The sequence below is a fragment of the Pistacia vera genome, unplaced genomic scaffold, assembly GCF_008641045.1.
Source record: "Pistacia vera cultivar Batoury unplaced genomic scaffold, PisVer_v2 Contig407, whole genome shotgun sequence".
Classification (NCBI taxonomy): Eukaryota; Viridiplantae; Streptophyta; class Magnoliopsida; order Sapindales; family Anacardiaceae; genus Pistacia; species Pistacia vera.
Genome location: NW_022196232.1, coordinates 618,157 through 632,667, shown reverse-complemented (window position 1 = coordinate 632,667; position 14,511 = coordinate 618,157). Strand labels below are relative to the sequence as shown.

The window sequence follows — 14,511 nt, the reverse complement described above, 5'->3', positions numbered from 1 at the left end:
TCAGTACATGCGCTAAGTGTGCATCTCTCCGGTGGCCTCCTAGTTCTAGTGGTCCTCCTCATAATCGGCTCCGGTGGAATATCATCTTCTAAATCTGACTCTGCCACTGCAACCCCAATATCAGCGCCAGATTGCTAATCTTCATTTCCATCATTTTTAGGATCAAAGTTTGACTCTTCCATTGTTGCTTCCTCAATAGGCTGTGACAGTTGATTTCTTGATATAACATCAAACTGAATTGTCTCTGGTTGTTTAAGAGGTTGTTGAACTGCCTTGTCTACATTTTCTTTGAACACCACATCTCTATTGTACACAAACTCTTGATTTGTTGATTCCACAACTTGTACCCTTTGACTCCATTCTTCTACCCGATGAAGATACACTTTGTTAATTTACTATCCAGCTTGCTCCTCTTTTCTTTTGGCACATGAATATATGCATCACATCTAAATACCCTCACATGAGACAAACTGGGTTTCCATGAGTAGACGTTCAGCCATTCCATTTCGTTGAGTAATACATGGAGTTGTCTTCTATCGTGCAATGCCATTAGCCACACAAAATTCGTTAAATTTTTCTGAGCAAAATTCTCCACCATTATCTGTCATGAGAACTATAATTTTCCTCTATTACTGATTCTCCGCTGGACCCTCGAATGCGTCAATCGTCCGCAGATAATCCGTTAAACCCATGCAAAGTATGAAACACATCCAATAATATAGTCCTATAAAAATGTCCTAGATTTGCCATATCTAGAGTAGTAAAATGACGTCGTAGAAGCCAATCTATAATGTCTGCTGGTGTAGTTGTAACCGATCTGCGATGTGTGCTGTGTCGTCTAGTGAAACACGACAATGTCTTTGTGCTGCTTCTGATTGTTTGTAGGTTAAATTTGTAGGCCTCTTGAACAGCAGTATCCTGCGTCGTTTCAGTAGGTTTTATAATTTTTATTTTTTTATTATGTGTGATATGCCCTCAATTTAAGAATAACCTGCAAAGTTAGAATATTTAAATGCAGAAATGTATAAGCTCTGGGTGAACGGGCAATGGGAAGCAGCCGTGATCTTGTTATAATTTTGAGTGTATATTCATATATTGGGTCATTTACCTTTCCAACTCGTAATGAACTTTCCTTAACAGCTATAAAGAAGTTGCATTTGTCAGTTTCATAATTTAATAAAACAGTTAAACCCTTTAGTCCTGTAGGTTTCAGCCGAAGAACATTGAGAGAGAGATAAAAACAGAGCACCAAAAACGATTTTGCAAAAAGCTACTGACATTTCATTAAAGAAACAATATATAACACATATCCACTCTCTGCTAATTACACCTACTACAGCAGAAGTTACAGCTATCAAATTCAAATTTCAACACAACATTACAGTAAACTTACTTCTAAGAAACTTACTTAAATACCCTTAAAACAAGATAACCAATTACACAAAAAACTCTCCCATGCACGTTAGTCACTGCTGCATGAACCATTCTGCAATTTTCCAGAACACAATTCTGCAATTTTCCAGAACACAATTCTGCAGACTTGAGTATTTGATGCATTTCCAGCAAGGCATCACTGCATCAACACTCCCCCTTGATGCATTTGCTGGAAACACCAAGTTTGAGTCTAAGTTCCTCAAACGGGCTTTAGGAGCAACTCTTAGTCATATGTCTGCAATCTGATCCACACCCCGGCAGTGCAGCAAAGTCACTTCCCATCATTTTCAGCCTCCTAACTGCATAATTTATCTTTATATGTTTGGTCCTGCGTGGGAAACTGGATTCTTTGCTATTGCCACTGCTGATTGATTCACACAATATAGGTGTTGGCCTAACTTGTTCCTGCTTCAAATCAACAGGATTTTTCTGAACCAAAGCACTTGGTTCACAGCAGCTCGCGCAAAATGTACTCTGCCTCTGCAGTGGACTGAGCCACTGAGTCTTGCTTCTTTGACAACACACCAATGGCACCTTCATTGATGTAAAACACATATCCAGAGGTACTTTTCATGTCATCTAAGGAACCTCCCCAGTCACTGTCTGTATATCCCTGCGAACCAATTTTTCTGCTCTCTTAAACCAAATGCCCAGTTTGGGTTCCCTTCACATACCTTAGCACCCTCTTTGCAGCCCTATGTGAATTCACTTGGACAACTCAATAATCTGGAAAGGTAACTCGCTGCAAACATCAGGTCTGGACGTGTGGCTGTCAAGTACAACAAGCATCCTATCAGGCCTCTAAACATACTCTCATCCACCCCTTTTTCACCTCATTTTTGCTCAGCTTCAGGTTAGAGACTAAGGTGTGTACATGCAGGTTTACAATTCCCCCCAAACTTTATGAGAATTTCATTTGCATACTTTTCCTGATGCACAAATATTCCATTTTTGGACTGAAAAATCTGCATACCAAGAAAGTATGAATCCCCCCCAAATCTGTCATCTCAAACTCAGATTTCATGGTATGTTTGAACTTGCTCAACTGATCCGGATTACTCCCTGTCATTAGCAAGTCATCCACATACAGTGACACAATAATTAAACACCTTCAGCTTCTTTAACATAAAGGGTATGTTCATTTGGACTTCTTACATAACCCAAGCTGTTAAGGTAATCGTTTATGCGGCTGTACCAGGCCCTAGGCCGTTTTAGACCATACAATGCCTTCACCAGCATGTATACCTTGCTTTCTTCCACCATTCACTTGGTAGCCTTCGGGTTGGTCCACAAAAATCTCCTCTTCCAGGCAGCCATTTAGAAGGCAGATTTACATCAAGTTGGAAATTTTCCAACTAAATTGGGCTGCCAGGCTATGATCATCCTTATAGTGTCATGTCTTGCTACCGGAGCAAACTATCAGTGTAATCCACACCTTGTTGCTGTGCAAATCCTTTTGCCACGAGTCTAGCCTTGTGTTGTGGATTGTACCCCGGATTGAGCTTTAATTTATAGATCCATTTTACCTGATTATTCTTCTATTTTCGGGCTTTCAACTAACCTCCAGGTGTTTTTCTCTCATCATGGAAATCTCCTCCTGCATAGCACGTTTCCAGGCCTCTGATCCAACAGCTTCAGCAACGTTTTAGGTTCTGCCACAGCCATTGCACCTTGCATAACACTCAGCTAAGGTCCTGGTTCCACGAACTGCTGGTTCTTCATCTCTTTCAGTTTCATGTTTCATCTAGAGCAGCTTTGGTTGGTTGTTGCGTGTTATAATCAGCAATAATCTTCTTGCTCTCCACAACCAAACTGCTTCTCATCAATTCTCACATCCCTAGTGACACAATTCTTTTTGTCTCCGATGTACACTCTGAAACCTTTTGATTGGTTGCTATAACCAATGAAAATACCAACTTCAGCTTTGTTATCCAGCTTGGTCCTCTTCACTGCTGGAACCATCACATAGCACACACTTCCAAACACTCTCAAATAGCCATTGCAGGTTTAGTTCCAGTCCATGCCTAGCTGTTTTCCCTTTGACTGCTTTGGTTGGCAGCCTATTTAGAAGATAACTCCCGTATTTACAGCCTCAGCCCAGAATTTCTTAGGAAGATGTTTTTCTGCCAACATGCATCTAGCCATCCCATGATTCCTATTTCTTCTTTCACTTACTCCATTTTGTTGTGGGTGTATGGAGTAGTGAATTGATGCCTAATACCGCTTCTAACAAAGAGAATTGATTCCCTGAAGTATACTCTGCTCCGTTGTCAGTTCTCAATGATTTGATCTTTGTTCTGCTTCATTTTCTACTACAGTTTGAATTCCTAAACACTGCAGGAACCTCACTTTTTTGCTGTAAAAAATACACCCATGTCATCCGTGTATAATCATCTATAAAGAGTATGAAATACCTGCTTCCACTCAAGGATTCTGTTTGCATGGGCCCACAAACATCTGAATGAATCAGTTGAAGCTTCATTGTTGCTCTCCAGGTCTGATCCGTAGGAAACGCAGGTCTACTCATTTTCCAATTTGGCATGCACTGCCACATGTGCTTCTCTCCTCAATTTCTGGTAGGTCACTAACCATGTTTGCATTCTTCAACTCCTTGAGGCCATTAAGTGGTAATGTCCAAGCCGTTTGTGCCAAGTTTCGGACTCCTCCAGTCTACTTAACAGGCAGATTCATTGGTGGTTTTCCACTCAACTGGAAACTTTTTCTTTGCATCTTTACCCTCATCAATTCAGCTCCTTTAGAATCAAGTTGGTACAAGCTTGATCCTCAAAATGTAATGAATCCCTTCTCTAACATCTGCCCCACACTCAATAAATTTTGGCTGAGTTTAGGAACATACAACACATAGAGATTAACTTTGTACCTGACCAAGTTTGGACAGCAACATCCCCCATGCCTTTGACTTCCATGAGCTCACCATTTCCTATCTTTACTCTGGAGCAATATGATCTATCCAGGTTCACAAAGTTTTGCAAGTCTGCAGCCATATGATTTGTGCAGCCACTGTCTATTAACCAGCTTCACTGTGTTTGTGCCATGTAACAAGTGGCCACAAAAAGTTGTTCAGCCTCTTGACATTGTTGCTGATCCTCCCCAACTGCGCTTCTGTGTTGGCTGGTTTCCTTGTTCTTACACACCCTTCAATATGCCCGATTGCTTGCAACTCCTGCACGTTATACCAGGCCTGAACCGACCGCATCTTCTCTCGATCCCCTTTCTTTTACAATGAGTACAGGCTGGAAATTCTTTCACTCCACCAGCCCTTTCCCACTGATTACCACTCTTCTCTTTCCCCTTTCTATCTCCAGCATACTTCCTTGTTTGTGTTGTGCAGGTTTGCCTTGAAGCTGCAACCAATCACTCTCACTAATGTCTTCTGGCCTCATGAGTCCCTTTGTTCTTGCGCTTGGAGAGAATGAACAAGCTCAGTCAATGTGATCTGAGTCATGTCCTTAGTCCTCCAAAGAAGATATTTTGGCCTCAAATCTTTCCGGAAGACTACCAAAACCTTTTCCACAACCCTTCGGCACCAACTCCACTCCCATAAGCCTGATTTTGTTGACAACATTCATTAGTCTATCAACATAATCCTTTACTTTTTCAGTTTCCTGCATTCTTTGCATCTCAAATTCCCTCCTTAGATTAAGAATCTGCATATTCCTTGTTGTAGTGCTCCCCATGTACTCTTCTCTCATTTATCCCATGCTTCTTGGGGTTTTCGTATGCATGATTCTTGTAAAAACAGATCATTCACAGCAGCATGTATATGAGAAAGAGCTCTCGGAGCTTTGGCTGTTTCTTCCTCATGCATCCTCAACTGGTTCAACGTGGATTCTGTCAGTGGTGTGCTGCCGGTTTTCTTCCACTACTGCCACAGTCCCTGTCCACGAAGGAAGGCTTTCATCTTACTCCCCAGATGTGGTAATGTTCTCCATTGAACACCGGTGGAGCCATAATGCAGATTGTGTTGTCATGCTCTGTTTTTCACGTCTGATGTAGAGAGAAAGAAGGCAGATACAGGTTAAGTTTTTGCTGAGAATGGAGTGTGTTTTTGAGTCGTAAACGAAAGGTTTAGGATGCTAAGTTTCTGGTTTTTGCGAAGGCTCTGATACCACTGTTGGAGTTGGGCCTAACTCCTCACCCAAAAGGCCTTATTGATGGGAGGATTCCCACTCTTATAAACCCATTGGCTTAGTGTGCCTAGTCGATTGGGATCTCCAACATGCAGTGAGCTTGCTGGAAATGCATCAAATACTCAAGTCTGCAAATTGGTGTGTTCTGGAAATTGCAGAATTGTGTTCTGGAAAATTGCAGAATGGTTCATGCAGCAGTGACTTAACGTGCATGGGAGAGTTTTTTGTGTAATTGGTTATCTTGTTTTAAAGGGTATTTAAGTAAGTTCATTAGAAGTAAGTTTACTGTAATGTTGTGTTGAAATTTGAATTTGATAGCTGTAACTTCTGCTGTAGTAGGTGTAATTAGCAGAGAGTGGATATGTGTTATATATTGTTTCTTTAATGAAATGTCAGTAGCTTTTTGCAAAATCGTTTTTGGTGCTCTGTTTTTATCTCTCTCTCAATGTTCTTCGGCTGAAACCTACAAATGGTATCAGAGCCAGCCCCATGTGAGCTGAGTGATTGACCAGCGGTGGGCTGCCAAACTACCTCCATTCATAGGCAAGTGGACCATATGGGCTTGACCGTGAGGGGGAGTGTTGGAGATCCCATATCGACTAGGCACACTCAAGCCAATGGGTTTATAAGAGTGGGCAATCCTCCCACTCAATAAGGCCTTTTGGGTGAGGAGTTAGGCCCAACTCCAACAAGTCCCTTTGACGTTAGTCTCAATGCTGGTACGTACCGGTGCAACGATCAGCATCCTGTTCTTATACATGGAGGTAATCTATCACCTGTTCTTAACTTCTTATACATGGAGGTAATCTATCACGTTTTTTTAGTTTCTTTAAACAAAAAGTTTCATCGAATTAAAAGTAGATGAAATAAATAGAGTAGCATATTTCGTTGGGTTTATTTACCGATTAAAACAGCTTATTTAAAGTTATACACTTTTAAAAAAAATTATGGTGCGTTTGGTTTATTATTTTGGATAGGATTTTGCAAATAATATTGGGTAGTTGAATAGAGAAGTATTACTAGGTAAAATTTAAAAATTTATTAAAAAACCCCTAGGTTTACTAATTTAATTAAACACCCCAATATATAAAATGACAAAAATACCCCCACCACCTGCAATGCCAGATTCCTGTCACTATCACCGGAATCTGGCCGAAAAATCACATTACGACACAAACTGGTCGGATCTGTGTTGTAACGCATTGTTATGGCCTTTTTCGGCCAGATCCGTCACGGATTTGATCGAAAAATGTCAGATCTACGGCTTATTGTGGCCGCGACGACCAGAAAAGGCCAAAATGATGGCCATCTTTGGCTGTCAGTGATGGACATTTCTTTAGCCATCGTCCAAATCGGTGAATTACCAGCCAATTCTGGTCAGTAATTCACCGTTATGGCAGATTCTGGCTACCACCGATAATGGTTGCCAGAATCTGGTAAGTATGGGTCACGGGGGTATTTTTGTTAATTTTTAAACTTTTTTTCAGGGGGTATTTAATGAAATTAATAACCTTATAGGGTCTAAAAATAATTAAAAAAATAGGATAATATTTCTAGAATAATGTGTCAAACATTATTTGGAGAATAGAATTGAGAATATGGACAGAAATAATAAGCCAAATATGCCTTTAATTATTTGGCTGCATCTTAAAAATACTTAAAAGATTAAAATAAATTATTTTTATGTCTATTAAAAAAAGCTCTTGAACTTTTTTAATACCTTTTAAGCTTATTTAATAAGTTAAAATTTTAAAAATATTTTTATACTATTCTATTATTTGACTTTATATTTCTTGTATATTAAAGTCTCTTTTATTAATTACAAACAAGAAAATTTGGTTATATTTTTCTAATTAAATAAGTAACAATTTTTTTTATAAACTCTATTCTAATGAGCTCTATTCTATACACTTTATTGAAATAAATATTACTGGTAAGGGTAGTGGCGGTGCATGGACAGGTAGCGCATGAGTCGGGGTAGATTTCGAGAAGAGAAAGATAAGATTTTATTGGAGGTTGGCGTTGCTTGGCGACTCGATCGTATAGATTGCTGTGAGAGATGAAGTGGCTTTTAAATTTGTGGGCCGCTGATTTGCACGAGGTAGCAATCAGAGAGTGATAAGAAATGGCAATCAGAGAGACAATTCGGACACCAATTTTTTTTTTCAATAATGCTATGGATACCAAAAAAATTATATCGAAATTGTGTATCGATTTACGTATAACACGTCTCTTATTTTTTTATAATTTTTTTCTAGTGAACGGTTGTCCATCAAATTTAAACGGCTATTCACTCACATGGACGCCCGTCCATATTATATGGACGGACGTCCATATACAAGGGACGGGCGTCCCTATTTAAAGGACGCCTGTCCATAAATAAATTTTGAAAATAAAAAAAAAAAAACTTTGGGGACAGCCATCCATAAATTATGGACGGCCGTCCATACTTAAAAAAAAAAAAAATGTTTGGACGGGCGTCCATTATTTTAGTTTCTACAAATTAAAGAAAAACTTTGGATGGGACGGGTCCATTACTTACGTTTTTGTGAAATTTTTCCAGTGATAGCAATCTCATGCAGTATCTCCTGCACATCATCAGCCAACTTTTTGATGTCCTCCGGCCAGTATAGTACGTTTGCATCCTGGTTGAAGTTCTGTAGCTTATCCTTATTCTCTTCATCGCTGCTGACTTCCCCGAAAATCTTAAACTTTTGCCTCCCCCAAAAAAACACATTGAATGAAGACGAAGAAGTAGACGGGCGAAGTTCTGCACCTTCTTCACTTGCCTCCATGGAAACTTTATTGCATCCATTTTGATTTAACATGTTAGAATTTCAAACACATTGTCTTAGACTTTCAAACACATTGCCAGTATAGTACAGTTCAACGAATATTCATGGAAAAAGAAGTGAAAACTTTCAAACACATTGCCAGTATAGTACAGTTCAACAAATATTCATGGAAAAAGAAGTGAAAGACTACTTTCATGGAAGACTAAAATAAAGGACGGGCGTCCATTTTCCAAACATTTTTTTTTTTTTTTAAAGTATGGACGAATAGACGCCTGTCAAACGTAAGGGACGACTGTCCATAATTTATGGATAGCCTTCCAAGTTTTTTTATTTATTTTTTAAATTTATTTATGGACGGACGTCCTTTAAATGGGAATGCCTATCCCTTGTATATGGACACCCGTCCATATAATATGGCGGGCGTCCTGTGAGTGAATGGCCGTCCAAATTTGATGGACGGCCGTTTACTAGAAAAAAATTGTAAAAAAATGAGAGACTGTACACGTAGGCCGGTACACGATTTCGGTGCAGTTTTTTCGGTGTCTGTAGCATTATTGTTTTTTTTTTTCTTTTAATATTTGATGTAACTCATATTCGTAATTTTATTTATTTAATTTTTTTAATAAATTAAATAAACACAACGATCTTAATAAATTTAATTACACTATAAATTACTAAATACTCTTTTATCTAAAAAGACAAAAATGTTCTTCTTTTTCATAAGTGTTAAATTATCTTCTATGTGTGTAACTCATAAACACCTCATCATACCGACAGTTTATAGTATCGCGATTAATATCAATTAATCGTCTCACTAATACACAGACCAAGATTGGCCCCTAGCAAGGCATCATGGCCACCCGATAGATTCGGATTCAGCAAAGTAGCTACCTGTCAACGATATGGTTACCGTACAATACGATCCTTTCATCATACGTTATCTCGACGAGACGAAGGCATATAAATAGTGTCAACCTTCGGTTACTCTCGATATTATGTATTCAGTTTCTGGACCAATAACCTGTATTATAATCCAGATAGAGCAACAACTCAATCCCACTGTGGCCACAGTTTTAGTGTCATTGCCATATACTGAATTGCGCCGTGAAATAACTTCTCTCGTACCCGAGAATGATGAATCCTCTGTCGATCCACCATATTCTTGATACACTCCTTGATGCAACTAATCACCATCGTATTGACAGCTCTGAAAAGAACTACGTTAGGCTAGTGTCAAACTACACCAATCGGTGCACAAGGTGCTCCTATGATCTCAAGTCTAAGGATCACATGTACCACCATTCATTAGAGAATTTATTCCATAGACACTAGGGTTACCATCCATATGGAATCCTCCAGTGGGTCAGTCCTTACCGTATTATCTGTGCCCTTACTTCAGAATAATACTGGAGCTACGGACGTTTCTAGAATGGCAATCATATGTGCTCATAGAGTTCTCACTATCAATATTTAAAATATTTGATACCCTAGTTACAGTTTTACCATTCTAAGAACATATATTAATACATATTGTATTAGTAATGATTTACACGATACATAATAAAATGTCTTTTATTATTAATTAATAAATATTATTATAAAAAATCAATTCTATAATAATTGATTAACTCTAAGTTTTCTATTCCAACAATATATGCGGGTATATCCGGTCTATCTGAAAAAAAGAGCTGGACCGGGTAGGATTAGTTATAAACGGATACTAAATGAGTGACCTGCACTTCATATTATTTTGTCAAGAAGAGGTCCACTCGCGGGTAAATACCCGTTTTGCTAGGTCTATCTGCTACCAAACATTGCCTTCGTAAATATTATGTGCCCCGTCATAATTTAATAATCTTCATTCGGTTCTTACTTCTTTTAGATGCTTTCACATAACTCCCCATTTATATATATCTTATTTTATTTAATCCAATAAGATTAAATTCTCTCAATTAAGACGCTTTCTGTCTTTCTGCTGTTCCATCACATGTATGATAGAATCATATCCTACAGCAGTGGTCCGCCTCCACAAATATCAAGACGATTGACCCCTTTGACCTGAGTTATGTATTTGTAAATCTATTTTCTTTAAATCCTTTCAAAATAACCCCTTTGTTTATTACAAAAACAACCTTAGTGGCCTAAAAAACTTCATGAGAACCCTTTCTTTTCACTCATAAAAGGAAATAAAAAATGAGTGTTACAGCGAGTCTTTGCCGACATAATTAGCCTACAAATACCCTTGAGACATTGCCCTTTCTAAACTTGAAATCACTTGGTTGAAGCAGAAAAATGGCCACCTCAAAACTTCAAGTCGCAATGTTTCCCTGGTTTGCCTTTGGCCACTTTATTCCTTACCTTCACCTCTCAAACAAGCTTGCAGAGAGAGGTTTCAAGGTCTCCTACTTATTGCCCAAAGGAGCCTCGCTAAAGCTACAACAACTCAACCACCACTCAGAACTTATTCACTTCCTTACTCTTGCGGTTCCCCATGTAGATGGTCTCCCTCCAGGTGCTGAAACTGATTCCGATGTACCATTCTCTCTTCATGACCTCCTTGTTTCTGCCATGGACAAAACTCGAGATAAAGTTGAGACCATTCTCAGCAATCTCAAGCCAGATATTGTCTTCTTCGATTTTGCACGATGGATTCCAGCAATAACCCGTCAGTTAGGCACCAAATCAATCCACTTTTCCGCGGTTAACGCATGCGCATATGCGTTCTTCATGGTTCCAGCTCGAAGAATTTCTGTGGAGACTACCTTGGAAGAGCAAATCCAACCACCGCCTGGCTACCCATCTGCTACTGTGATAATAAAACCCAATGAGGCCCCTCATATTGCTCCGCTAAACGATGCCCCTGCAAGGGCTTCCCTTTACGAACGCTTAACTGACAGCTTGAAAGAAAGCGATGCAATTGCTATGAGAACTTGCCGTGAAATCGAGGGACCTTACTGTGACTATCTTGCACAACAGTACTCAAAGCCTGTGCTGTTAACAGGGCCTGTATTGTCTGAAACACAAGCTGCACAGCTTGAAGAGAAATGGGATAAGTGGCTAAACAAGTTTGAGCCAGGTTCAGTGGTGTATTGTGCATTTGGTAGCCAAATGAGACTACAAAAGGAGCAATTCCAAGAGATGATATTGGGGTTTGAGTTAAGTGGGTTTCCGTTCTTGGTAGCTCTGACGCCACCTCATGGATGTTCAACCATAGAAGAAGCATTACCTGAGGGATTTAAAGAGAGAATTGCTGACAGAGGTTGGGTAGATGGAGGATGGGTACCACAGACACTGATACTAAAACATGCTTCTATTGGGTGTTTTGTGAGTCACTGTGGATTTGGTTCGATGTGGGAATCTTTGGTTAGTGATTGCCGAATAGTGTTGATTCCATATCTGCCTGCCCAAGCAATGGCTGCTAAATTAATGGTAGAAGAACTGAAGGTGGCAGTAGAAGTGGAGAGAAGAGTTGACGGGATGATTGGGAAGGAAGGTTTGAGGAAGGCAATCAAATCAGTAATGGACAACGAGTGCGAATTGGGTAAATCACTGAAGAACAATCATTTTAAGTGGAAAAATATATTTTCTGGCAAGAATTGGCAAGATGAGATGATTGATATTTTCGTTCGAGATCTGCAGTTTATTTTGGAATCTGGGAAATAGAAATCTCCAGGGGCCTTCATGCTCATGCATATGCAATTTAAATGCAGAAATGTATAAGCTCTGTAGGTTGAGTGGGCAGTGGGAGACAGCTGTGATCTTGTTATAATTTTGAGTGCATATTCATATATTGGATCATTTACCTTTCCAACCTGTAATGAACTTCCCTCAACAACTTGTAATGAACTTCCAAAATATATTAAATAATTTTGAGTGCATATTTATCTCTTGGTTTCATAATTTAATAAAACAGCTAAATCCTTTAGACCCTTTGAAGTTTGAAGTTAGTTTTAGTGCTGGAACTAAGGTTTGGCGAAACCAAACTTTCCCACCCTGGGCAGGTTATATTAGTGTTTACTGTTCATATTTGAATGAAATGATAAAAATGTCCTTAAATAATTTATTTTTTAATTAGTTTATTATAAATTAAAATTTAGTTAAATAAAAATTTTTATTTGATTATTTATTAGTTCAAATGTAAAAATATATTTTTTCCTTTATTTATTTAACTAATTAGGAATAATGATTTTCTATATTAATTAATAAAAATAAAAAATATTATATTATGAAAAAAAAATTATAAATTTAGTAGATTATTGAATAATAACGATTCTGTGATAGAATATTAATGACATTATAAATAAATATTAAGGTATTTAACTTTAAATAATTACATAGCATCACTCATAACTTTTTAGTTACGGCTAATTATTATTATTTTTTTTTTTTAACTTTTTAATATTTGACTTTTGGCTAATTAAAAAATTAAAATAAAATTTAATTTAAATATTTAAGAGTATTTTCATATTTTTAGTTAAATATTATCATAAAACATAACAGAACTTAACGAATGGTGGGAAAATGTCATTTTATCAAACCTTGGGTGAGAACATGTCATTCTTCCATTTAATAAAACAGCCAAATCCTTTAGACCCTTTGAAGTTTGAAGTTAGTTTCAGTGCTGGTAGACCTGGTCAAGGAGACAAGGACTGGTCCCAAGTAGGCCCGGGCCTGGACCCGTTTGGGATTGGTCCTTTTGGGACTAGTTGCTCATTTGCTTGGGACTGGGACTAGTCCCATTTGGGACCAATCGCTCATGTGCCTCGAATCGATCTCAAGCCCATGAGCAATTTTAGGACCAGTCCTATAGGCCCAGGACCGGTCCTATGGGCCTACAAAATTTATTTTTTCTCTTTTATTTTTTTTCATATTTTAGGGACGAAATGAAATTCTGTAGGGGGTTTTAGTAATTTTTAGGGGTAAATTAGTAAGTTTCTAAAAGATTAATTTATTTTAAAAAATAATAAAAAAATTAATAATTAATTTTAACATAAATATAATATTCTTACGTTCACGTTCCACAAATAAACAATTAAATAAATTTCAACTGTTGATATATCTATCCAAAACAAAAGTTAACAAAATCTAAAAGGTACTGCAAAATTAATCAAAGACTTTAATTGAAGATACACCGTCGTTGCTTTGCTTGTCAACTGTTGTTCAACAAAATTAATTTGATACTTTGGAGTCTGAAGATGAAGAAAATTAAAAGATATTGATTAAGACTATCTTGTATCCATTGTTTTTTTATCTCTTTTATTGTAAGAAATTTTTTAGTTATTGAGTGATCTTTTGGAGAAGAAGAAGATGATTAATAATAAAATATACTAGTTTAACTCTAATCAAGTAAATATTTAGGTTTGTCTTTTAGACCTCGCAAACGAGTGATGTAGTGAAACTTAGATAAGTATTACGTATGCTCTAATGTAATGGTTTGAATTTATAAAATAGTTCAAATCAGTGACCAATAATCTCGAATGTCCGAGTGATTTCTTGAATCTAATGATTAAAAACTATAAGAAATGATTGAATCCTGATAAATGAATTTTTCAAACACAAATTACTATATTTTTTTTTATTAATAGGAACATCTTTTTGTTTATAACATAACAATTAATTCTATTAGTTATATATATCTATTCTCAACATTACTATATATATAAATAAATAAGAACAATATGTACAATATAAGCTATGTGATTTGCCTTAAAAGGTAGCAATATATATGACTTGCCTTAAAAGGTAATATGTACAGCAGCCAACGGTTATTAAACAAATTTTTTTTTTTTTTTAACCTTTATAATTTATGTTTATTTCAAAATTTATAGGAGGTTTTATATAATTATACAAGAGACTAAAAAAAAAAAAGTTAAAAGGGTTTGGGGCCTTGGAGGAGGGCCTAGTGGAGGGATCGGGCCCTCCTCCTTAGGCCTAATCTGGTTTTGAGCCAGGCCTATTAGGACCAGTCCTCTTAAGGACCGATTCTATGACTAGGTTTTTGGGTTAGGTTTTTGGATCCGATCCCAAATACCCAGCTCTAAGTGCTGGTACATACCTGTGCAACGACCAACATGCTATTCTTATCCATGGAGGTAATCTATCACAAGTTTTTTCTTTAAACAAAAAGCTTC

General features: G+C 37.5%; 1 protein-coding gene across 1 annotated transcript; it reads left to right on the top strand.

The window, feature by feature from the left end:
- Positions 1-10,603: 10,603 nt before the first annotated feature.
- Positions 10,604-12,171, top strand: LOC116142314 (anthocyanidin 3-O-glucoside 2'''-O-xylosyltransferase-like). Its single transcript, XM_031427746.1, has one exon. The coding sequence runs from the start codon at positions 10,673-10,675 to the stop codon at positions 12,041-12,043; it is 1,371 nt and encodes a 456-aa protein (XP_031283606.1). The 5' UTR covers positions 10,604-10,672; the 3' UTR covers positions 12,044-12,171.
- The last annotated feature ends 2,340 nt before the right edge of the window (positions 12,172-14,511 follow it).